Consider the following 26,964-nt stretch of genomic DNA (forward strand, 5'->3'; position numbering starts at 1 on the left):
TCCATGACGGGAAAGATATATATTCTTACGTGTCTACATCCTAGATGCCCAATAGGTGACATATTCATGTCAATCAAATGTGATTGTCGGAAGCAGATGTCGCTTGCCATGCAGGAAATAAACAAAAATGGCCAAGTTATATTGTTGTACCTCCACGGCTAATCGACTATTGCAGGGCATTATATAATCGGACATTATAGATGTTGTCGGCCGAAAATCAACGTTATAAGCATTATCAGCCACTGTGACTATTGGTTGTTAGTTGGTCATTTTAACAATTAATTCTATCATTTCAACAGCCATAAATATTTTCATTAAGATATTACTGTCATGTAGTATTCATTGGTGAGGCTACACCATTGAAACCAATGTAATGGTCTTAACTCACGATGGGTGTGTGACTCATTGGATGGGTGGATGGTTCCAATTTCAGGCCCATGAGATCTTGGTGGTATGGTCCACCTTTTTTACGGTGTGGATGTCCTACTGTGCTAGCACAAGTGGAAAATAAAAACGTTGCACGTGATCATCTATCCTTGCACATAAATCTAATACCTTCCTACCAACATGTGATACACTTTGGATATCCGATCCGCACGGAAGATGGGCCACACCACATTTTTCATTTTCTATGTCTATTTGTATTCCACCCGTTGAAGGGCTAGGATCGTCTGAACGAAAGCTATCACTGTATGTTCTGAACAGTGTGTTTCATCGGCTATTTACTGGCCCATAGCACACAACTGGTATAAAAGCACTTTGCTAGGGTTAAAATAAATAAATAATCGCATGTAAATATTTCTCAAGATTAAACGGCAAGATTAAAGGTGTTGGAGGGAATAAATGAGTATTTTAAAATTCATATTTTTTTTTAATATCTTAGCATTGCATTTTACCTGTGGGACCCACCTTGATGTATGTGTTATATATCAACACTGTCTGTCCGTTTTCAAGCTCATTTTAGGTCAGGAGCCTAAAAATGAAATAGATTCAAATATTAGGTGGACCATACAATAGTAGTTGTGATCTACTTTTAAAAGCTTCTTGGGGGCTACAAAAGTTTTGGATCAAATTGATATTTATGAAATTTTTTTTAATGGCCAGCGTTCAATCACGATGTGGAAATTTGGATCTGCTTCATTTTTGGGATCATGCCTGCTTCATTTTTGAGATCATGCCCTAAAATGAGATGGAAAAACCCATGGACGGAATGTATATACGATACATACATGAAGGTGGACCACGTCCACGTCTGACCGAGGACAGCAACACCAGGCCTGACCGAATCCGCTCCCATCCCAAAGGTCCATCACAGCGAAGAGGCCAGTCGCATGTGGTGGGACAACCACGTGTTTTTAAAATCCAATCCGATCACTAGTTGCATCTCCTAATTTTAGACATGGGTGTTAAAAAAAAAAAACCTCATCTGTTAATTTAGGTAGACCATACAGTTGGAAATAGAGTACACGGATGCCCACCCTAAAAAAGGACTCGGTTAGTGGTCAGTGCTAAGTGGGCCCCACCATGATTTATGTGTTTTATCCACACCGTCCATCCATTTTTATACATCAATTTAATCATTTATACCGTAAATGAGGAAGATTAAAATCTCAGGCGGACCACACTATGGGAAAACAGTAGTGATTGAACTTCTACAGTTAAAAGCCTCCTAGGGCTAGGGCCCACTGTAATGTTTACTTGACATCCAACCTGTAGATTAGGTCATAAAAGACTGGATGAAGGCAAAAAACAAATATCAGCTTGATCTAAAACTTTCGTAGCCTTATGAAGTTTTTAATGGTGAGAGTTCAATCAACAGTGTGGCGCACTTAACATTTCTATCTACCTTAGTTTTGGTTTCATAACATAAAAATATCTAAAAATATGAATGGACGGCATGGATGAGACAAATACATCATGTTGGGGTGCACATAGCACCGACCACTAGCCATTGGCTAGCTGAGGGGGAGTAGCCAATCCGTTTCCCCTAAAAAAAACAAAAAAAAAAAAAAAAAAAAACCACCAGCCTTATTCTGGATTAGATCACGCAAAACATTACAAGTTAGGTCCAACATAGCTTCTGTTTTTTTAGTGGCGTAGTTACCTTCTGACAGGGCCTCAGGGTCTGCATAAATCTGGTGCTGTCTGTCATGTTCTGTGTATAAATCCACTCCATCAATCTTGTGGGAATCATTATTTGAACCGAACATGCATTAAATCAACCTGATTAAAATAATTCCAGTGGGCCACACCAATCGAAACAATGTAAACTTGCTCACAAAACATTTAACTTCACATGTGTGGCTAGCTTAAGCTTTGAATGAGGCTGATTTTGGTATCTTCAGTCGGTTCATCTCGGAGAGTTACACCTCATTAAGGGGTTTGATGAAAGATATACACCATGTTCAGCTCACCCAACCTACGGCTGGTAACCTAACCCCATTGTTCTCCTTGGTGTGGCCCACTTGAGTTGCCATCTGGCTGATTTTTATTCGAAGGAACTAGAACTGTGTATAAGACCTGATGTATGGAGTGGATTTTAAATGTACAACTGATGGGCCCCATAGCTTGTAGAGTATTCAGTAGCCAATGGAAGCACCTACTATTTTTAGAAGCCAGTGGTGTCATTCGCTCGGTCAACATAAATGGAGGCTATTTCATATTTGGCACCCATAAATCCAGGATTTTGGGGAAGAATTGAAATTCAAAAAATTTTAAATTAGAGTAATTTTTGCAAATTTCAATTTTAGGGTGGTTCGAAATTCAGATTTTTACCCTTTTTTCAGTTCCAGAGGTGGCCCTTAGCCTGCATGGTAAAGGATTTTGGGATCATCACCAATTGCCATTACTACCATCTCCTCTTCCTTTAAAATATTCCAATTCATTCATTCCATGATCATGGAATGCGACAAAAATTAAACCTACGTAATTATTATGTAGGTCACACCATGAAAAAAAATTAACCACCACCCAAAAGAAATACAAATTTATTTCATTTATGAAATCAATGGCCCCACTTTTGTCGGCCACAAAAAGCTTTGAATTAACTTATTTTTTTAGCCAAGGCTATCTTACAATGGGCACAATGCAATGGACGCCATACACTGCACACATATGTCATTTTAAAAATATTTTAAAGCATTTAATCCATCACATTATCCTATCGATATATTATAAAATAATTTCAGAAATCCCAAAGTCAAAATCTAGCTCCCAAACACCATCTGAAATCCAGAATTTTGAAAATCAATGCTGCGAAACAGAGCTAAATCAAGTATTACAAATTCAAGATTTCAATCCCATGGGCTGTCTTGGGCGTGCATGTCAGGCCCAATCAACTTTTGGGCCCATCTAGAGCTCAGTCCATTTTCCTTCGACTGAGCTCGGCCTAGCTTGGCCCCTACATTCTACAATTTGTCATTTCAATCATCGGTTAGGCTTAGGGCAACATATGCATCTTGTATTTCGACCATGCGTTTTCATTCTCCGCAGTGTCTATTTCTTCCTGAATGTGCAGTCACCTGGTCAATGGATGGATTAGGAACATTATCCCTAGTGCAGGTAAGATCCACCCCTTCATGATCTAACAAATAATCTTGTCAGCCCCAGGGGGCCCCCATCATGCGGTGGGACATCCTTCACATGTCCATTATCAGGTGACCTAGCCATCATTAGAAGGAAATTGACAATCATATCTACCTACACTGAATAGGTACAGGTGGGATGGTTAGGATAATCTGATGGGGGATATGGTCCATCCACCATGGGACCCACCATATGAACAATTGGATCACCAAAGGTGGGTTCGTTGTGCTGATTCAAGGAGGGAGGGAGAGAGAGAGAGAGAGAGAGAGAGAGAGAGAGAGAGAGAGAGAGAGAGAGCTTTTATTAGACACTATAGTCAAGTAGACAACATTTTTATTTTCTAGTGATGAATAGACCACTCGCTGTAGAAACTAACCTATCAACATTGAATCAAATTGAAATGCCGGAGACATGGGACCGATCAAAACGGGAAAACACTCAAGTTCAGGACTTGAAGCAGAACTTACCTGGTTCGGTATAGTTCATCTCCAACTGGTCCACCTTTTCAATTCTGAAACCCCTCGTCCGGATTTCCTCTGGCAAAGAGGTGTCTTTGTGATCGACAGGCTCAATGATCCACCCCTTGTTTTGAACTGAACCACCAACTTTCACCTGTAAAAAGAAAATTGCAGGATGGACAACAATCCAATGATTTGGTCGATATTTTTAAAGTTAGGGCTGATCTTATGGCTTGTAGGACGATGATAAGAAGGGGGAAAAAAAAAAACCTTGAAAAAATGGCATGGATTGTTGGAAATGACCAAGCCTCATTAGCGGGATGTTAGAATATGGTTCAACTGGCAATCTGAAATGGGATGACTACTCAATGTGGAATACGTGCACGAGAATGTGCTGTGGATCAAAAATTAGAATGGACCAGAAATCAGGAGGGCCACACGTTCATGAAGAAATTGATGTCTAGAATAATTGACCAATGTTCTGCAAACAACGTACATGTGTGGCTGCATTGATGGCCAGACTACCCTGATTTTAGATCATGGTGCATATATTGAAGGCCCCCACTAGGTGAATGTCTTGCAAGTAAGCTTTTACTCTTCGGCAAATCTTATTCCTCCATTTCCTGTATCTTTTTTTTTTTTTTCCAGAACTTTTATATTCACATTTTCTTAAGATGAAAAAGAAAGAAAAACTTTAGGCCCTGTTTGGTTGCCACTTAAAAAATGATTTCATCTAGTTAACAATATAAATTATGGGTTATCAAGATTATTGTTAATCCTTACCAAAATCTCTAATACATTAAGACTGTTAAGAAAAATGAGATGAACCCATTTTTAAGCGTCAACCAAACAGAGCCTTAGCACTTACAATCCGATGCCATTTTATAATCAGAAATGATTTTTGGAGTGTTAGTCATGATGAATACCTCCGATGCTTCAGCCGCGTTGATTACAAGCGCCCCATCCAATGAGAGATTCTCGAGAAACACATTTTGGCCCTTGATGACCATGGTAGACCTCTGGGAGATAGAGCAGCCACCACTTACTTTTTTCCTCACGTCTGTGAACGTCAATCCCCATTTTGGCTTCCACGTGATACGAGGCCACACTTCCACTTCTTGTCCATTGAACACCTGGAGTACTGGATCGGCCACGTTGACCCCAGACTGGTAAAGAAACATGGAGAATGAGTTAGACATTCTAAGCTTCTCGGCGGCGGATTAAAGTGGGAAAATAGAACATTCCAGTCCCTGTATAGTTTAGGGCCTGTTTGGATGTTGGGCGGCACCAAACAAACTGGATAGGATATCCCTAACCATTTCATTTCCTCTGGAAGACGGAAACAGGGATATCAATGGAGTGGATCTGGGCCAAGCAAAATCAATAATTTTGAATAGGGCCAGTTTCAAAATCCAGGCTGAAACCAACCCCAGGTTATTTATGAAATGGAGCCTATAAGAAAAGTCAGCCTTTTAAGGCATTTCGGCCTCCAACAAGGACAAAGTTTTAAATCAGTGTATTGGGTATCATATCATTCACCACGGACACGGCCCTGTATTGCCCTGCATCACCCCTGTATTGAGCTGTTTCAAGCTGATATGGACCAAATACAGCTGTATCATTCATGGGCAATACCAGTATGTATCGGGCAATATCTACTGGTTTTGGACGATACTTTAAATCTTGATCAGGAATGCTTTGTTTGAAACAACATGCCCACCTTCTCAGAACTTCATTTCTTTTTTGGATACGAAACCCAAAGGAGTCAGGACTCAAGATTGAGTCTCCATTGCAGAACCTTAAGAGCTTTACTAAATCATTTCTTCATAAACTGGATTTAGTAAAGAAGTCTCTCATATCATCCATATGTGGAAGCAAAGGACCTCGTTAAATATTAATAATTCATACTACAGGGTTGGTGCATTTTTGTAGCACCGTCAAATTGAATTGTAAATACAATTATAATGAAGTGGAAAGCAACCAATCACAAGTGTCATAGTATGCATATTGAGAGCCCAGGCTCCAAATTGCAGTTAAATTACTTTGAAGCTGGACTTGAAAAGAAGTGTGGGTGCAATTCAGGGGCTATTTCCTAATTATGAATGTTAGGAAACATTTTTATTTTCTATCATTCCTCTTCATTAAAATAAGTATTCACAATCCAAGCGGAGCATGGCTATTAATGAATTTTTTTTTTTTTTTAAACGAAGTGCTTAAAGACATCTAAGAAAGATAAATATGTCAAAACATGCGTTATATTCCTGTTTCAATGGTGGGATCCAAAAAATACAGGTTCAGATTGGGGATAAACTAGGGGAAGGCAAGGGAAAGCAAATTGTGACTCAAGCAGATTGTGAACTGACTTTAGCACTCAAGGAAGGAAACCATTTGCACTTGTTTGTTTTGCTAAAGAAAAGTTTAGGATCATTTCCCTTTGCATTTTCCATTGTTTGGATCGCAATCCCACAAAGGGAAACCTCTTTTCCCTCTAATTTTACCATCTAAACATCACAATGGAAGAAAAGTTTGACTTATTCGAGAAACGGTTTTACACCATTGTTGAGGTGGCAAAGACAAAGGCAAACAGTTTATTCCGGCATCCTCCGCTTCCCAAGCAAGTGCAAATGTCATGTCGACATGAACTGAATGAGTCCCCTAGTTTACCGCATTAGATTTGGAAGGAAAATGACATATCCAAGGAAATATGTGGAAATAGAAATCTGTGGAAAAGAATCCAACTAATCCGGTTTGTCTTGGCACACATGATCTCCCTGCATGCAAATGTGGAAAGGTTATTGTTCAAAAGTGAGAGTTGTCACTCAGAAAACGTGGAATCTCCATTTCCCAGTTTTTTTTTTCCAAGGAAATGGATATGCCCTTTTCCGAGGAAAACCGTGGAAATTGAAATTGACGTCCAAAGCTGACATTGTTTTCACAAACGGTGCAGAACATCACATCTAAGGAAAACAATTCCATTTCTAGGGTAGAAAAAAGGATTCCACCAACGCAAACAGTAGAAGAAAGCACAAGAAAACTAGGCATTAGAGAGCTTTTCGCTTCATATCAGATGTGAGCAGCTGAAGCCATGTAATAATTCAGATGAAGATGGTTGAATACTTCCTCTCTTAAAACAAACTAGAGACAAGAAGACATGAAAAATGTATCGTTAAAAGAGCTTGGGCACCACACTGCATTAGAAAATCTTGAGTGTAGAAGACGTGATAGCTTGACTGAATGATATCTTAAAGTAAAGAACATCACCTTTTTATAAGTGTTACAGGCAATTTTTACAAGAGAACTGATTACCTAAAGCCTGTTGTGACTACAACATCTGTTTTTTATGCCTTTCGGATTATTTTTTTTTAATTTCCAATTTGACCTTCAACATGTCATATATTTCAACAGGAAAATGCTTGTAGAACTGCAGTATAGGTGACGATAACCTACACCTAGTTGTAGGTTATTATACCTCTTTCTACAAATAAGAGACATGTAACTAAACAACAAGACTAATATAATGAAAAAAAAAAGGCATAGGAAGATGTTGATTTCACAATCCAAAAATCCTTTACTATTTATTAGGGATTTATTTTGCCCTAAAACTTTAGTTGAATGAATATCCTCTACTTCGAGACTACAAAAAAGCATCACATAAGACTTCCATTCCGTACTTTCTAATAAGACTAAAAGAAATACCTTTCTAAGAATGAGGCTGTTTGCCCTGTAGATAGCCATTTCTCCAGAAGTTGCGCTATGGTATGGATTCCCCTTTGGTACCTGCAATTGAATGAAAGCAAATGGTTGGACCCATGATGACCATTGAACTGACTACACAAACCTTAAGCTGAATGAGAAAAGAGATAAAAAGTTTCGAGATTAATTAGTTGGAGACAATGTTTTCAAAATCGTTATCTTGTCGCAAATCGTAAAAGGGTTTGAATTGTATTGAATCACAAATCGTTTATGAAAAAATATAAGTAAGTTAGAAAAGATTAAAAACTCATTAATCATCCATTTCCCATCATCATGTACCAAAGAAGCAATACATGTCATGATATTACCAATTAAGACAATATATATAGTATGCACATCTTTTTCCTTTGTTTTGTTTTGTTGTCTTTCAAAAAATTTACCTTAAAAAACATACTAGTCCATTAATATTTTTTTTCTTTCGTACCTTTCTTGAGTGCAGAATCATGTTAGAAAAAATGGATGGGTCTTTATTCTTGCTCCGGTGGAAGACTCTCAGGAGTTTCAACACCTGGTCAAGGGTTCGAGTACCCATAGGTGGTGAAATCCCACTAGTGTGATGCGTGTGTGTGCGTGTGGCGTGGTGGTGGTTTGTGTGCGTGTGTAAAAAAGAAGAAAGAAAAAAGAAAAGAACAAAAAGGTGAGCTATACACCCGAGTGCCTTTTTCATGTTTTACGAGCAAAAGGTACAAAGAAAGAAGAAAATTTTGATTTTTTAAGTAATTTTTGGGCCCATTTATGCAATCTACGATTATCATACGATTCATATGAGGGAGTGCTTTTTTCATGTTTTACGAGCAAAAGGTACAAAGAAAGAAAATTTTGATTTTTTAAGTAATTTTTGGGCCCATTTATGCAATCTACGATTATCGTATGATTCATATGATTCAATATGATTATTTAGTATTTACGATTTGGGTGTACGATTCAAATTGTACACCCATACAATACGATAAGAATTGTATCGTGAATCGTACGATTCTGATAACACTGGTTGGAGAGGGGATGCCGAACAGAACATTTTATCAAATGGACAGAAAGGATACAAAGAACCAGGAATCATCAACAATCCATCAAGATAGCGGTCATACAGATCTATTACAAAGAAAAGATCATGACTTTGGCTAGCGAATAGGTGATCACATTAGCTTCCCTAGGAACATGACAAAAGCAACATCTAAACTAGCTACTAAATCCACACTTCTGTAGCACTCTGAGAAATTTTGAACATTGACAGTAGACCTATTCCATTCATGTGTTGAAACTAATTGAAACTTGTAAATTTTAAAGGAGAAATATGTACCTTAGCAGCATCTTCAGGGTTGTTCTTCACAGGGGCATATGCAAGCCAAGTATCCATCACCTAAGGGAGAAAATTAGCAGCTGTTTGTGAAATATTTCCATATTTGTATGCAAGAAAAATTGCAAATTAACTTTAGGCTATGCTTGGAAGTTCTTATTTCCCAACACCAACATGCAACTGGTGCCAAATTGCAACTGAAATATGTTCAGGACTCTACATACATCACTTGCAATTTGGGATGGAAAACGTGGGAAAATGGAAGCACGCTGAATGTTGGTTCCATTTGCCACTCTAACCCAAACGGCAACCCTATAACACATCAAAGTTATCATTTCAGTTGATAAGAGAGAGAAGAAAGGGATTAGTGCAAATGACAGAAGACAATATTGAGCAGATTTTTCTTACTGTAAATCCAACTCTAGCCGATGGCGGCAGTGTTTTTGGATAATCTTGCATCATACATTCCAATCGGGTTGAGGACTTAAAGGTTGTCTTTGTAGAATCTTTGTACCTGCAGCGAGGGAAGGGGAAAAAAAAACACACTAGTCAGTACAATGTCAATAATAATCAAAGTTGACATAGCTCTATTGCCATCCTGCTTGAATTAATGCGTTTGGGCAATCTATGTTGATCTAATATTTGAGAGTGCGTTTGGAAGCTCCTAGTGCACAATCCTGTAATTATAGGCTAGTACTAAAAATTGCCAAAAATATATGCTTGTGGCAGAAAAAAGCAACATAATCCCATACCTGCAAAGCCTGAAATGCAAATCACGCGTTACAGGTTCGGGAGTCACACCCAACACCATTTGGTGATACATATGTGAACTTAGATGCACAAAGGGCCTGTTTGGATTTGGGCAAAGTTGTGGCACGACTAGCAATCCATGGCATGCTGTCAACTCTAGCTGGTCATGGATATGTTGTCGCTGACTAGTTGATCATCTCTTGTTTGTCAAACATCCTAGATCATGGACAGAATAGATTGTGGTACACGCGGGGAAATTTGCACATCTAACACGTGCAAATTAACACGTGCCAGTTTTTTAAAATTTTTTGGAAAGATAACTAAATTTTATTGAAAAGCTAAAACGACAAAAAACTATGCAGAAAAACATCCTATTCAAAAAAATATGATCACAAATTTTCATACATAATGCCCATCCCAACACTTCAATCTTCTCCCTCTTAAACACATCCCCTATTAACCCACTTTTGTGTTGAAAACATTGGCTATTTCTTTCCCTCCATAAACCCCGAAGGACAGCCAAGCAAACCATCCACCAAACCACTCTCTCAACCTTTCCTACACCTTCGGCATACCAAGCCGGAAGGTAGTCTTCAATGGACCAAGAGAAAACCAACTCCATTTTAAAGAAACCAAGGAAACCCTCCCAAGCCTTCCAAGCAAAGAGGAAATGAATGAACAATGGTTAATTGATTCTTCATTCCCCATACACATAACACATATTATAGGAAGCACCATTGACCACTTTTGCAAACTATCAACAGTGGGAACCTTTTTCTCACCACAAGCCTCACAAATGTCGCCACTCTGGGAGGGGCCACATAGGGCTACACCTTGGTCGTGAGAACTTTCTAGTCATCCCTAGGACACTTTTGAATCATGATGTAGAAGCATTGAAAACCTTCCTAACCCGTCATTTTTTTCGCACCACAATCCTTTTCCCTTGAGACTGGAAGACAGCATTGAAGCATTCTTAGAAGCCTCACTGACTCCTCCACTTCCTTATCCCGCAAATTCCTCCAGCATAGAGGCATCCAAATAACCACCCCACACAATAAGAGAAACATCTCACAAATAAAATATTACCCTCTAGGGGCAAGCTAGCTACATTGGGGAATTCTGACCTAAGCGAGCTTTCTCGGATCCACACATATCCTCCCAACAACGGATCCTCTCCCTATTCCCAAGTGAAAAAGCAAACCCCCTACCAAGACATAGAGGCATCCAATAACCACCCCCACACAATAAGAAAAGCATGTCACAAATAAAATATTAGCCCCTAGGGGCAAGCTAGTAGTTCCTTCGGCGCGTCTAACGTAACCCAATCTTTACTACCGACTTCCCACACCGAATCCAACACCGGCTGGTCAAATACCTGGAGCTTAGTTTCCTGGCGGGTGACGATTTGAGCCTTCAATTTGAAACATACATCCTTCACTTCCTACACTTCTCCTCACAACCCAGCTCTCTAACATTCCAACTGAGGATCTTCATTGGGACACCAACCTCCGCTTTTTGCCCTTCTTGTTGTTGCATGAGTAGACCCCAACCTCGTAATTAATCAAACATTCAAGTCTTGCTAGCTCTCTACGCCCTTCAGGGTTTCGAAGAGCCTTCTTCTGGAGCTTGGCTAATTTCTTCCAAGCAGCACTTTCTTCCATAAGCTTCAATAGTGCATAGTAGTCCTCGCCGCATCCCTAAACGCCACCCCAATCATCATTCCAACATGCCCCTTCATGTCTTTGATCCACTTCACGCCCCTAGCTATTGAAATATGTTCACCTTTCTCCCCTTCTAGGAGCCTCGTACTTGAAGATTGATGGTGGCACATACGCACGTGGGATGCTTGAACTTGGACAGTTGCACACATGGCACATTGAAAAATGTCACGCATGTGCAAGGATAAATATACACGTCATATGCACCAAGACTGTAAAGTGTCATTGACAAGAATTTCCACCTCTCTACTAAAGACATCAATCCATGGTCTAACGGTCATATATCCATATGACTACTTGTTCAAAAGTGCATTGGCTCTCATGCATAAGGAGTTGACAAACTATGGTTGCCCAAATCCAAAAGCCCAAAGGAGTGAGAAGTGGCAACAAATTCAAGAGTGGGCACAAGGAAGCATCTGTTTCAAATTGTTATCAAGTATAAACAACTGCAATGCAAAAGTGGTTGCGGGATCACAAGCACGAACTAGGAGTGGCACCTAGGCAGAAGGTTCTTGCAACTAAGCATCAAAACTCTACCTAAACTTATAGTTTATAACCATTTCGGCAATTGTTCTCTTTTCTTTTCTTTTTTCTTTTTTCTTTTTTTTTTTTTTTTCTTTTTTTTTTTTTTTTTTTGTATGTTAACATGATATCATCGTTTGAACTATGAGCATGAAAAGATATACTATGACAAAAGATTTGCCAACAGTAAGCATGATTAAGAAATTAGATTATAAAATAGGAGCATGCCTCGGTACACTTCATGACCATATTTATGATAGAAAGGGAAATGAATATAATGCATAATGACCAAACCATATAGAGAGGAGGCCATACTTAGGATTAACAAACTCTGTAATGGCACCATGTGTTTTTGTGAGCTCTTTGATGTATGAGTCGAGTTCCAAAATCAACTGTGCAAAAAAAATGTAAACATACAAGTAAGTTCCACCTGTTTCAAGGTCACAATGTTTTTTTTTTTTTTTGAAACAATGGTTTCAAGGTAGGGGTGTCAATGGGATGGGTTCGGGCCTGCAAAATCAGAATTTTGAATAGGCCCGGCCTGAAACAGTTCAAAATCCGGGCCAAGGCAACCCCAGGCCCGGCCCATTGCCAGCCCTATTTCAAGGTCACGATGAATATTATGTAAAAGAAAAGTGAAACATGAAAATACTTATTGAAGGGTCTCCTTAAGGACATGTCATTATATGAGGTCGAAGACCAAGGCCTTTGGCTATGATAAAGGCTATCCTCCCTCACAAAGACGATGTCATTGTTAAAATAAGCAGAGTCACTGTTAATATGGTTTTCAATACTTTGGAAGCAGATAACTTGTTAGTTAAGATTTAAGAATGAATTCATCATTACCATAGCCTTCTCCCAGAAATTTGAGGTCGGGTTTGTGAATCGTGTTTCATAAAGTTGAAACCAAGAATTCTCACGATTGAACCAAATTATCAGTCTTACCTTTTCATTTCAAAGGAAGCACGAACCAGTTTAGAAACTTACCTGGTTTATATTTCCAGGGTAAGGAGAATAGCCAGTTTCACAATTCGCATCTCCATCAGGATGTCCAGTTGCTCTAAGTAGAGGATCAAGCTGGTTGTACTCCACATTAATCACCATCGTCCTCCCTGAAGCCAACATTTGTATGCAGTGACGTGAAAAAGGTACAAACCAAATTGCTTAAATGGCACGTGAGAAAGAAGCAATTGACTGTTTTAAAGCCTCTGTTTTCAAATGAAACAACTCTCATGTATTATACATGTAATCTGGGACTGGTTGCAAGAATCTTATGAGATAAGAAGCAATTCATGTTGCCAGACTTGTAAACAAGATGACTGGCCACAATGATACAACTCAGGGCATCAGATACCTAAAGGCAGTCTCTTTAAAGCCTAGTCTATATGCAATTGGAAGTAACAAAAATTGCACATGCTTCAGTTCATGCTACTTAATTGCCTGTATTAACAAGAAATCGCTAAAACTCCTTATCATCTATGCCTAACCCGAACTAATTGGGGCCAGCTAAAAATTACTAAAATTGGTCAATATAAAATATAAGAAAATATCTCTAGTCTGGACTATAGAGTATCAAGATTTGCATCAGCAACGGATGGATCCCCTGAACAACCCTATAAGTGCTCAAGAACCCATGGACTAATAATCTTAGCAAATCAAGTCCCTTTGCAGATAACTAGGCATAGTGTCACTTGAGAGATCTAAAAAGGTTCAACCTTCAAAGTTTTTATCAATCTTCCAGACCATAATATCGTTGACCATTTGATCTTCCACTAAGAATGTTTAGCCTTATTTAATAAATGTTGACAAGCATGCTATATTTTCAACCATTGACTAGTCTGTAGAGGCATAGTGGAGTAAAATAGAACTGACTAGAAAATCAGAACCAAAGTCCATCAATAATTATTTTCCCAAAATCTAACAGGGTTTACATTATCAGAAAGTTGACACAGATAGCAAAGTATTAAAATGACAAAAGCAATGAATTTATATGATCGGTGTTCTAAGATGGACATCCTCCACTGTCAAAGGACAATGCCTCAAAATCTTCCAGGTTGGAAGATCCCAGCCTCCGGTCTTTGGTCTTTTAGACCAAAATGTGAACCTTCTGCTGCATATTTTGTTCTCTTAAGAGTCCATTTTCCAGCCAAATACAGGATGTTAGAAATATCCCAAAAGGGAGATTTTTGAGGCACATCACATCAAGGGTCTGGAATCTGGATTATCGAACTATGGGTGGCACTTGGACTAAAAGGCATGAGGACAGCATCCTTAAACCAAGGATCTATCTTCAGAGAAAGAAGAATGTTGCTAGACCACTTACCATCTGAATGTGTAAGCTTGGTTATTCCCCCAATAGCTTCTTTTGCTTTGCGAGGAACAGCAAGAGAATTTACATGGTAATTTTTGGTGGAGCTAACACCCAGTGAAGCGGGAATGGCCTAAACCCACATAGAAAAAAAAAAAAAAAAAGAAAAAAGAAAGGAGGGAGAAGCAAATAACTTTATCAGAATTTTGACATCAGAAGCAACAACAGCCTCCACCAATATGAATAAAAAGACACACAATGTGTACATTATTAGACCTTAAAGAGTAATCCGTTAGTATCTTGGAAAAATAAGACCCATCTCAAACCTGCATCGTGCCTGAGAGGAGCATGAAAATGTAAAAAATCAAGACATCAAAAGCCTGTTTGAAACCAACATTTATATCTAAGAGAGAAAATTCAAGGAAATGATTACTGCAAATCATACAGCGAGAGATCACCAGAATGCCATGACTGGTAGCCATAACATCTTACAAAGAAATTGAACTAAGAAATTGATTGCATTTAACATACTAAAGTACAAAAGCATACCATGAGTTTAGGAGGCCACTAGAATAGAGTAGTGAGTGCACATCTCCATGGCCATGAGGTTTGGTCTATCCAATACATAAGTAAATATGAGAAAGAAAGAAAAAGATACACACACACACACACACACATTTAGAGGCCTTGCTACAAAGCCAAAACCAAAACCAAGAAAGACAACAATATAAGAGCTAGACCTGAATTTTATATTTGTTTTGAGGTTCAATTGCAAGCCTGGCATCATTATCATCTAAGCATGCAACCTTTTCCTGAAATGGGTGTTAGTAAACAAAGTCAATTGCATCAACCATCAATTACAATTTCAAGATGAAATTCATAGATTGGAAATCATATTTGTCATATCAATACCTGCTTAAGAAGTTTCACTTGTGTTGGCTTCATTCCAAAATATGAATTCGACTCTAGAAGCTCTAAAGTACGTGCGTGTGTGTCATCGGATGTCATTATCACCAAAGGAATCTGTGCCTCACATGGGCCTACAAATTGAAGGGAAGCATCATCAATTAACAAAGGTAGAGCAAAGAAATGCTTCTATATTTATTTGACAATGAAGATGCCTTTCAAACTGAATGGCTCACAATAAACATCCTTCATAGAGATGCTGATGAATGGCATAAATTCACACATTCCCACAGGTAAACAACTTCTTCCAGTATAAACTACAGACAAATCCATTTTATTAACCAACCTTGTACTAATTTACAGCTGGCATCTTGTAGAGCTAGAATGGCCTCTATATAGTGTTGTAAGAAACCCGTTCCAGTAGTTGTTTCTTTAGGAAGAGCCAACTGCAACACACAACAAGCACAGTTACAGCTGTCACAATTGCTCTAATCCATAAGCCTTGTGCATGTTCACATTTTTTGATGTTTTATGCATGTATGCATTCATGCACATGCGTAGGTGTGCAATTAATCAATTGGACTCATAAAAATGATGGTTCAAAAAAAGAAAAGGAAAAAACTACTATGCCTGAAAATGTGAGCCATAGAATCAGGCAGATAAATACACATCTATGTTGTTAGGTTCTACCTTAATTCCATTGTACCCAAGACGTTCACCAAGCCCACCTGCAACAACAACAAATGCAGCATTCCGTGCTTCTCTAATGCCAGCCTCTTCAAACTTAATGAAGTTATCATCACCGAAGGTCAGAACCTCTCCTGATGGGACCTGCAAGATAAATATTTGTGCATCACAAAATCCAAGTTCATGCATCATTGCCTCCCAAAATAAACATGAATACGTTAAGATTTAAGCATGCCTTTAAAATTTGAATATTGGGGATTACATATATCCATGAAAAGCAGCAAATGATTGTATTCAACTGCTGTGACACGGTTCATGAGCAAAGGAAGAAGATGGATGAGTGTTTTAGTTTGGACTTTGTACCTGACTTTACAGGAGGAGAGGACCAATCAAGCGGTCAAAGGCTTGGCCACCAGACTGGACCCAGTTTCAGGTCAAGTTTTCAGTACTACTCTGACCTTTAAAACCCCGGGAAAATAAATAAAAATCTCAATAAAACGCGTTGAGTTCTTACCCATACAAAGAACAATTTACTTATGTTCTCAGTGAAAATTCAGGCAGAAAAAACAAACAACATTCTCAATTCTACACTTTTGTTTCTTTTTTCTTTCTAACTTTTTAAGAGGTGGAACAGTTTGAGCTGAAGTCACTGTCTTTACCAACACAAATCCCATGAACTCGGTGAAATACATGAATTGCAGTCTCCTTTTTTTTCTTCTTCTTTTTTTTTTTTTTTGGGTCACTAGAGCCAAAGACCACAGTATCTGATGGATGCATGTGATGTAGGTCTGTGTGTATGTGTGTCTAATGTTACTGGCACTTGCATGCATGTTGTGAAAATAGGTTATTTTTTTTTTTTGTTTCCATCACATACGGCTGCATAATCATCAACAGAAAAGGGATGATCCCCAAACAGCAGTTCTATTATCTCCGAAGCATTGTAGGAAAATTTAGTGCAGTGCAAAAATGGTGCATCCTAAATTCAGATGAAATCCTTGTACAACAACACGTAATCACGAGTATAACCACAGCATTTGGTATTGTCAGGTGGAATTAATATATATTCAGATGCAGGAAGAAAGCTTCAGAGTAACAAAGTGAAATTGAAGAAAAAAAAAAAAATCTGGCAGAAATGTACAATAAACACAGATTTCAAAACAAAAATAATGGATTCACTTACTGAAGGAGTAAAGCCGTCGAATGGATTTTTCCCTGCTTTTGAATCTGCTAATAGATTCCTAGCATTTCGAATATATGATGCCAAACCACCTGGATAGCTTGAATTAAGCCGAGTTACCTAGAGAAAAGAGCTACTAGACATCAACAAGCAGATATGTGAAGAGTATTAACAATGTTGCTGACAGGTACAAAGCTATGGAGGTTTCCGGAAACCCATCAACATCAGTTTGGCCTTCTACCAGAAATTTGTAGTCAGCAAGGCTTCCAAAGATAAATTTCAATAATAATAATAATAATAACTGTTTGGGTGAGGAAAATGGGAAGTTAAAAGTTGAAACTGATGTTAAACTTTTGCTGCTTGGAATTGGAAATCGACAGAGACCATATAATTTTTCCAAGATACAGCAGCTGAGTTGTAAAAATATACTAAGAATGCATGGAATACAAGGTTCTTGTACTCGTAAGAACCAAAAAAAAAAAAAAAACTGCCATGAAAATGAACCTGATCAAAGAAACTTTTCTTTTCTTCATCATCAACACCTTGTTCAGGCCAATGTGTAAAAAGATGACTTTGTCCCTCCGCCAACAACATTTTTGCAAGCTCAATCTGGCAATCAACAATCAAGATAATGAAGGCAATGAGAATGATATCAAGTACAACTTTTGAGAATGGTGCCTGAATCTTTTGAAGTAATTATGATTTCCTCATCAGTGGATATTGCATGAATAAAGAGGTGATTAGTAACGATGTGGTTTCTGTGACATGAATCATGTGTACAATGAATGAATTTTTTTTTTTTTTTTGAAAAACGAAAAGCATACTTCTTAATAAGTTATAGGATATATTACACATTAAATGTGTTTCCAGAGTAGTACATTTGACGCCATAAGTTGATAACTTATCAAACAAAGAGTTTGGTTGATATCGAACACTAGAAAGCCGACCAATAAGAAAAACAACAGGTTTTGCTTGATTTCATGATATCTCCACCAAAGAGGATCCCCATTATGACATCCATCCAAGCGCACTAAAAAGGTCTCCCTCAACCATAAGCATGGTCACTTCCCCAATTAATTTTAACCCATTCCAAAATACTAGAACATCTAATCACATTCATATTCCCAATCCACGTGGCAAAGGAGAAGATTGAGTAGCTATCTGCATATAAAACAATCCACCAAACTTTGTGATGAATCCGGCCTTCAGACCGTTCGCAAACCGATGGCAATTCAATTCGATTCCATGTGGCAACCAAATGCGCTCTAATTCAATTCCCTATCTCGCAGCATCGACCCAAATCAAAAGAACTTCTGTTACCCAAACGCATAGCAGTTTGAATTCGAAACCGATCTGAACATTCAAGCAATTCAGAGAGAGATATATGATTGAATGATTTTACGTGTTCAGACGAAAGAATCCCGAGATTCTTTTGGAGATTGGGGGCGGAAGCGGCCCAGCTACCGTCCGAAGATCCGCCATTGATGCTCAGATTGGAGACCTTCTCAGCCGTTGATCCGGCGACGCCATCCTAGAATTCAATTTCGGAAAGGAAAAGAGAGGGAAAGGAGAAAAAATCAAGTTGGAGAGAGTTTCAGATGAGAGTAGATCTGAGAAGTGAAAGGAATAGAATTTTAACTGATAGATTGGTCAGTTGCATCGGACGCAGGAGAGGAGGGAAGGAAACAGGAGCGCAGGAAGAAACCGAGTGCGGACCCTCTTGCCTCCTGGAGGTAGGAACGTGAGGGGATTAGATATTGAACGCTTCAGTACCCTTGATGCGGCAAAACGCCATTGGTTAGATACCAACTGCATGTTCCCTTGGTATCGGCCACGAAATCGGATCGTCATAATGAGAAAATTCAGTTGGGCCCACTGAATTTATGTGATTTATCCACACCTTCCATCTGCTTTTACATCTAATTTTAGCCGTTGAGCGTAAAATTGAAGCTTATAAAAATCTCAAGTGGACCATACCCTAGGAAACAGTGGAAATAATGATTTCCACCGTTGAAACCTTTCCAGGCCCCACAGTGATGTTTATTTTTCATCCAAACTGTTCAAAGGATCAAAAAACATGGATAAAGGTTAAAAAAACAAATATAATCTTGATCCAAAACTTCTGTGGCCCCCAAGAAATTTTCAGCGGTATAAATTCAATTCACACTGTTTCCTTTGGTGTGGCCGATTTTAGCCTTTTATATGCTTAGTTTTGAGCTAAGGCCCTGAAATTATCTTATAAAATGGATGGACAGACAGGATAAATTACATAAACCACAATGGACCCCACAGAGTTTACTCAGTGCGCAATCCGCTTCCCTTGCAACACACCGGTAAACTCCGCGTTCGTTTTTTTTTTCCCCTTCTTTACGTGGATTTCCTCTCGGAGTAAGTTCCTGCTAGGGGTGCACATGGGTCGGTTTGGTCCGGTTTTAGGGTGAAACCGGAACCAAACCGTTCCCAACGGTTCTACAGTTTTTGGAACCGGAACCGGACCGTTAGCACCCTAGAACCGAACCGGAAACGGATCGTGAAAAACGGTTCGGTTCCAGATTGGTTCCACGGTTCTAGGCTACATCAATTTTCGCATATCTGTCAATCAATTGCCTTTCATGCTGCAAGTTCCTTCAAGAGCATTTCATCAAACAACCATTGGGCATTCTATCTAACATATGCCCAAATGGGTGTAGAAACAGACAACACACATGTTTCACAGGCATTTTATCAAACACCTGTCGGGCGAGGATTCATATACCTAATACCCAGTTAAAACTCAAGCAAACCTGTCATGGTGAAAGCATCATTCTCAACACAGATCTTCAACAGTTGCCCATGAATCCATAGGTTAATTAATATACCCAACGGGTACCCTAATTTTAAACGGGTAAGAGGTGGTGTTTGCACCTGGGATTGATGGATAAATCCCCCTCCCTGTGTTTGCATCAAGTAATCTCCTTCGAGCATGTTCTTCCTCTCCTGCCCGTTTCTGCAACGACCCAAAAAAGAGAAAGAAAAAGAAACATTAGTGGTAGAGATGCAGATTGAGAGAGAGAGAGGGGGGGGGGGGGGGGAACGGACCGTAAAGGGAGGGCACCACACGGCTGCCGGTGTCTGGGATGGCGAGAGAGAGAGAGAGAGAGAGAGAGAGAGAGAGGGCAGAGGGACTTTAGGGTTTTTTGTAGGGGCGAGAGCGGTGAGAGGCAGGGCCGCAGGGGGGCGCTAAAGAACCTTAGGGTTTTTTTTTTTTTTTTTAAACGAATGCACGGATCTACGGTTCGTTCTACGGTTCGGATCAATGGTTCTACAAGGCCATAAACCGGAACCGATCCATAATCAAGGGTTTTGGGAATTTCGGAACCGGAACCGGACCGTTAGCATCCAAGAACCGGACCAAACCGGACCGATCCAATGGTTTTAATCCGGTTACATGGATCTAACAGTTCAATGTGCACCCCTACAGGAACACAGTGTTGAATGAGCGTTGACCATTAAAAAACTTTTGGGTGCCATAAAAGTTTTGGATCAATATATTTTTAATGTTTTCCATTCATCTGGACCTTTATGACCTAATCAATAGATTGGATTTCAAAGAAACAGTACATTGGGCATTAGGAGGATTTTAATTGTGGATATCCAATCACTATTGTTATCCTGTGGTGTGGTCCACCTGAGATTTATATCCCTCTCATATTTTGGGTCAAGTGCTAAAATGATCTTTAAAAATGGATGAATGGAATGGATTAAAACCACACATCACGAGGCTGGTGTGGCAGGGGAGTTGCCAATCCGGATTCCGCTCAAATGAGATTATCATCACATGGGCCCCACAATGAAGTATTTACTATATCCATACCGTCTATCCATTTTTCGTGATCATTTTAGAGTATTTGGAAAAAAAACTGAATCATATCCAAAGCTCAAATGGACCACACTGAAAATAGCCGCGAGGATAATGATTTTCACCGTTAAAAAAAGTCGATCCGAATCGTACCCAACCCGATCAGACTCGGTTTCCCTGACCGAGTTGGACTCGATTCGGGTCAGGCCAATCGTGTGTCGGATCGGTTCGAGTCCTATGTTCCGGACCCGGTCCCGGATCGGATCGGGTTTGGATCAGGTCAGCTACATTTCGGATCAGGTCGAGTTGGATCGAATCCGATCCGACTCGGTCCAATGCCCAGCTCTAAGTATTGGATCAAGCTAATATTTGATTTTTCCCCTCATCTAGGTCTGTATGACTTAATCATACAGATTGGATATCAAATAAACAGTACAGTGGGCCTTAGGAGGATTTTAACGGTGGTTATCCAATCATTATTGTTTTCATGTGGTGTGGTTCATTAGATATTTGGATCTGACTCATTCTTTGTCCCATACACTAAAATGATATCTTCAAATGGTTGGACTGTGTGGATATGAAACATAAACCATGGTGGGGCCACATAATCGCTCCACGTCACTTCAGTGGCAAGTCTCGCTGCTCAACTCGTCATAGCTAATCTGCGTCTCTACGAACTCAGGTGGGTACACATGTGTCGCGTATTGAGTAAATTATGTGGGGTCCACCATGATCTGCATATTTTATCCACTCCGTCCATCCATTTTAACAGATAATTTGAGGGCTTTAGCCCAAAAACTAAGTATATCCAAATCTCAAGTGGACCTCACCACAGGAAACAGTGTGAATTGAAATTATATCGTCTAAAATTTCATGAGGCCAAAGAAATTCTGGATCAATCTGTTATTTGTGTTTTTCCTTCATCCATGTCTTTGTGATCTTTTGAACGGGTTGGATGACAAATAAACATCACTGTAGGCCCTACCAAGGTTTCAACTGTGGATATCATTATTACCATTGTTTCATGTGGTGTGGTCCACTTGAGCTTTGGACCTGCTTCAAATTTTGAAACAACCATTAAAATGAGCTGAAAAAACGGATGGAAGGCGTGGATAACCCAGGCACATTCATGGTAGGCCCAACATGTTGGGCGACAGTACTACTCTCAACTGCCACGAGATCCGGACAATGATTATGAGCTACCTCGTCATTCTATGTGGGGATGAAATGTGGCTAGAAATGTATTTTTTTTTTAATTCATTTACTTTTGCATGTCTTAATTGTTATAAGTTTGTATTTGTATTATATAAATTCATTTTGGTTACTATTTGAGTGATTTCTTACGACAACGCATGCATTTTGGCTCCCATTAAGTGAAAACTTCTTATTTAATGTATTCTTTTCTTCTTTTTTTTTTACATTTTTTTTATTCCTAAATATGTAAATATGTGTATTTAGGCATGTCATTAAGTTTCACTCTAGGTGCCACCACACAAGCTTATGGTCGTTGGCTAATTTTTGGCCCCACAACCTAGACACAGGGATAGAACCTAATAGACAAAGTAGATTTTACATATAGAACATGTAGGCCTTAGGGTGTTTGGGTGTTTTACACATTGTAGTTGTACGGAGCTCATGTAAATAAAAGTTTTGTGGACCCATGTAAAACCAGTGTTGTAGGGAGCCTATTCGCCACAACCGGATTACAGGGAGCTCGTGTAAACAAAGCCTCTATGGGGGGGTTATGTAATTACAAAAATACCCTTAGGCCTTAACACAAAAGTGCCCTTGTGTATGGGCTTATTTAAGTAATTTAATGTATCATTATCATTAAAATATTCTAACTAAGGCTGGTTTCCATAAAGATGGGTGTGTGGACCCATGGTGATGTGTGTTGTCAAGAGCACGCAGACAACTTGGTAGGTTGTATTTAAATTATCATTACGGATCAAGGGATGTGCTTACACGACTAAATCGGGGAGCCGAAACATGAAGATCAACTCTTGCTCAAATCAACCATTTAAGGGAAAGACGAGCCAATTCACTTGACTTGGATGTACTTCTTTATACTTTTTTGGACCTCAGCCCTTTTTCCCTCAGATCAGATCAGAGGGTCTAGTCGCTCTCTCCTGTAATGCATCATGGTTGGGTGGAACACAAACATACATCCATTTATTTTGGCCGATCTGACGGTTACGATGGGATGCAAATATACACAACCTCAAGCAAGCACGCGAGCATGCCCTTCTTTTCTATTTTTCACTGTTTTGCACACGCACTGCGCACGCTTACACACCTCTCTCTCTCTCTCTCTCTCTCTCCTCTATGTTGTATCTTTCCAACACCCCTCTCCCTTTCTTTAAATAAAGAAGGGAGAGGCGGTGGCACTTGCTGCCATGTGTTGGTGGGCCCCACTAGGGGTGGCCGGTTTCCAAACATGTGTCTAGCATACATGTTGTTAACATGTATGCACGTGTATGCATCCGGCATCTAACATGCATGCATGCTAACACATGTCTAGCATGCATGTGTCCGGCATCTCCTGCTCAACCCTATAGTGGGGATACAATGTTATAGGCATAGATATATCAATATTGTATTGATTGATACGACTGTATCAAATTCATATCGACATGAGAAGATATGCGATACGGGATCGTATCAGCCCGATACAAAACAATTGACCCGTATCGGCCCGTATCGGCCAATACGGGATGTATCGACACCTATACGGGGCCGATTTGGCCAATACACCCATAAAAGCCTAATTTGATTTATTTTATTTTTTTCAAAAATTCACTCACGTGTCTTCTTCTTCTTCTTTTTTCATTTAAACCATGGAAGAAGCTTAAAACTCATTTAAAGCTAGATCTAGACCTATTTTGAGATAAAAACAAATGATTTGAATGGGATTCAACAAATCGAAGCGAAGTGGACCATTACGGGAAAAATTGAAAAGAAGTCAAACTCAATGCTCCGAGCATGTGGTTGTTCACCCACACTGCAATGTAGAGATTACCATGCTTATGTCAAGTCTACCATGCAGGTCTTGCCTAAAGCACATGAACACTAGCTCGGCAATTCCTAACCTTATCAAATGGAGTTCACACCTAAAAGTCATGAGTGCTGGCTCAAAAACTCCTAACTTAGCTACACTCTGACGCAGGGGAGGACGTGAGGTCGAGCACCGTCTTCCTCAAGAGGATAACTATTCCGAATCCACGGAACTTCTCTGGACTCCTCACAGAGACTTCTCGAATCCACGAGGAAAGAAAGCAGAAAATAGAAATAAATTCTAATAAATTCGAAATTGATTGATGAATGAATAAAATCGAGTTCACAACCCTTTAAATAAGGGTATCAAGCAATGGGAAAGAAATCATAATCAAACTACAACTCAAACTCCTAGAATCCGCGACTTACTATAAATAGTAAACTTACTATTTATAGACGGTCGTGATGTCTACTAGTGCGCAAGGTTTTCGGCCAAAAATAGTAAGTGTCCTATTTGGCTTCACCAAACCGTTCCCCTAATTATTCTAAGCTCTTTTCATGTTGGGCGCAACTCCTAAAGCCCAACGGATGAAGAGTTATAATCAAACTAAAACTTACTATTTATAGTAAAAACGAAATTAAAACAGGAAACGACCGTCGATCCAGAGGTATTTCGCAATTCCGGGCGGCGCAACCCGGCGTAGCGGGTTGGTTGGCTAAAGTAGCTCGTTCTACCCCAAAATCATATATTTTACGTCCTAACTCATTCGGATTGCGAGATACGCCCGATCTAAGGTCCGATGGTCCGGATCACTTCTGTCGTCGACCGGGCCTTTTCTGATCCATCTTCGCCATGAAACTGTCCGCGACCCACTCTACATCAGTCCCCTCCACTTCAAAAGAACTCGTCCTCGAGTTCTCATCATGCGCTGGTTCATGATACTCGAACAAGTCCGCGACGTTGAAAGTCCGTGAGATCGCCATGTCATCTGGAAGATCAACAACATAAGCGTTGTCATTGATCTTTCGGATGATTGGTACCGGTCCAATCTTTTTATTCTTCAACTTGTTGTACGTTCCGGTCGGAAATCGTTCTTTGCGCAGATGGACCATTACTTGGTCACCCACCTCGAATACTTTTTGTCGCCGATGCTTGTCGGCTTGCTCCTTGTATTTTTCGTTCGAGGCATGTAACTTGGTTTGTACTTCCGCATGAATGCCCATGATCTTGTCGACCATATGTTCCCGCAATGCTCATGCCTGGGAGCTTGGGCGGAGGGACCAAGTCTAGTGTGTGGCGAGGACTCGTCCATAAATAACTTGGAACGGGATTTTCTGTCGAGCGGTTCACCATGTTGTTGAATGCAAACTCCGCTGAGACAAAGCCAAATCCCACCGCTTCGGTTTTTCTCTGAAATACACCGAAGGAGGTTTCCCAACGTGCGATTCACAACCTCGGTTTGCCCGTCAGTCTGTGGGTGGTAGCTGAACTGAAGTCGTGTATCGAATCGAGTCCACAAAGTCCGCCAAAAGTGGCTTATGAACTTCGTATCACGGTCAGAAGTAATAGTCTTAGGAACCCCATGTAGCCGCACAATTTCTCTGAAGAATAGATTCGCCACGTGTATTGCATCGAGAGTTTTCTTGCATGGAATAAAGTGCGCCATCTTGGAGAAACGATCTACTACCACGAACACCGAATCCATGCCGCGTTGTGTTCGTGGGAGACCAAGCACGAAGTCCATAGATAAATCCTCCCAAGGGCCATCAAGCACGAGTAATAGGGTGTAGAGGCCTATATTATAAGATTGTCCCTTGGAAGTTTGACAAATATAACAATGTTAGAATGCCTTTCTCACATCACGTACCAATTGCGGCCAGTAATACCGTTCTTCCACAAGAACTCGCGTCTTGTCTCGCCCAAGGTGTCCACTAAGGCCACCTCCATGTAGCTCTTGGATTATCTGTTCCCTTAGCGAACTGTTTGGGATGCACAATCGATTTCCCTTGAAAAGGAACCCGTCTTGCATATGTAAGTCACCGGGGTGACCTTCTTGGCATCTAACCCATGCGTCCTTGAAGTCGTCGTCATCGGCATATATGTCTTTGAGGCGCTCGAACCCGACAACCTCATTGCTCATGGTGACTAACAAAGTTGCGCGGCGACTCAGTGCATCAGCTACCTTGTTCTGTTGCCCTGACTTATGTTTTAGTACGAACGTGAATTCCTGCAAAAACGAGATCCACCTAGCATGCACACGGTTAATGTTAGCTTGACTATTAATGAATTTGAGAGCTTGATGGTCCGTGTAAAGTATGAATTCCCTTTGAATCAAATAATGTCGCCAGTGACGCAGAGCATGGACAAACGCGTATAACTCTATCTCATATGTAGACCACTTATTAAGTGCATCGCTAAGATTCACTCTGTAGAAGGCTATCGGCTTACCTTCTTGAGACAAAACTCCCCCAATTCCAACATATGAGGCATCACATTCGACTTCAAACAGTTTGTCGAAGTTGGGAAGTACAAGAACCGGGGTCGTGGATAGTCTACACTTGATTTCGGCAAAGCTCCTGTCGGCTTCGTCAGTCCACTGAAACTGCCCTTTCTTCATGCAATCTGTGATTGGTGACACAATGGTACTGAAATTTTTCACGAACCGACGATAGAATGTCGCCAGTCCATGAAAACTTCGCACTTCGTGAATATTTGTAGGAACCGGCCATTCTCTGATTGCCTTCACCTTTTCCTCATCCACCCGAATGCCCGTGGATGTGACGACAAAACCCAAAAACAATAGGCTATTATGAAGCTGCACTTTTTTAAATTGAGATACAGTTTATTTTTAGTGAGCACTTGAAGGACCTTCTTGAGGTGTTCCATATGGGTGGTTTCGTCTTGACTGTATATCAAAATATCATCGAAGTAAACCACAACGAACCGCCCAATGAAAGGTTTCAGAACTTG

General features: G+C 39.9%; 2 protein-coding genes across 4 annotated transcripts in view; one reads left to right on the forward strand and one right to left on the reverse strand.

Annotated features, from left to right (window-relative positions):
* The window catches only part of LOC131221066 (uncharacterized), a 105,203-nt gene that overhangs the window by 66,603 nt on the left and 11,636 nt on the right, over nucleotides 1-26,964 (forward strand). The window lies entirely within an intron of this gene.
* LOC131221063 (UDP-sugar pyrophosphorylase-like) lies at nucleotides 3,864-20,321 on the reverse strand. 2 transcript variants are annotated; one of them, XM_058216151.1, is made up of 19 exons: nucleotides 20,240-20,321; nucleotides 20,066-20,147; nucleotides 18,564-18,692; nucleotides 17,666-17,770; nucleotides 17,165-17,281; nucleotides 15,988-16,128; nucleotides 15,644-15,743; nucleotides 15,304-15,431; nucleotides 15,132-15,203; nucleotides 14,941-15,005; nucleotides 14,668-14,728; nucleotides 14,407-14,524; nucleotides 13,071-13,195; nucleotides 12,399-12,475; nucleotides 9,502-9,607; nucleotides 9,097-9,156; nucleotides 7,740-7,820; nucleotides 4,970-5,209; nucleotides 3,864-4,197 (listed from the first exon to the last, which is right to left on the reverse strand). In XM_058216151.1, exons 2-19 carry the CDS (start codon nucleotides 20,123-20,125, stop codon nucleotides 4,030-4,032), a joined length of 1,953 nt encoding a protein of 650 aa, XP_058072134.1. In that variant the 5' UTR covers nucleotides 20,126-20,147; nucleotides 20,240-20,321; the 3' UTR covers nucleotides 3,864-4,029. The 2 variants fall into 2 exon arrangements, with proteins under 2 accessions (XP_058072134.1, XP_058072135.1); XM_058216152.1 differs by lacking the exons at nucleotides 20,066-20,147; nucleotides 20,240-20,321 and adding an exon at nucleotides 18,801-19,191.

Source organism: Magnolia sinica, chromosome 12 (genome assembly GCF_029962835.1).
Source record: "Magnolia sinica isolate HGM2019 chromosome 12, MsV1, whole genome shotgun sequence".
NCBI classification, from domain to species: domain Eukaryota; kingdom Viridiplantae; phylum Streptophyta; class Magnoliopsida; order Magnoliales; family Magnoliaceae; genus Magnolia; species Magnolia sinica.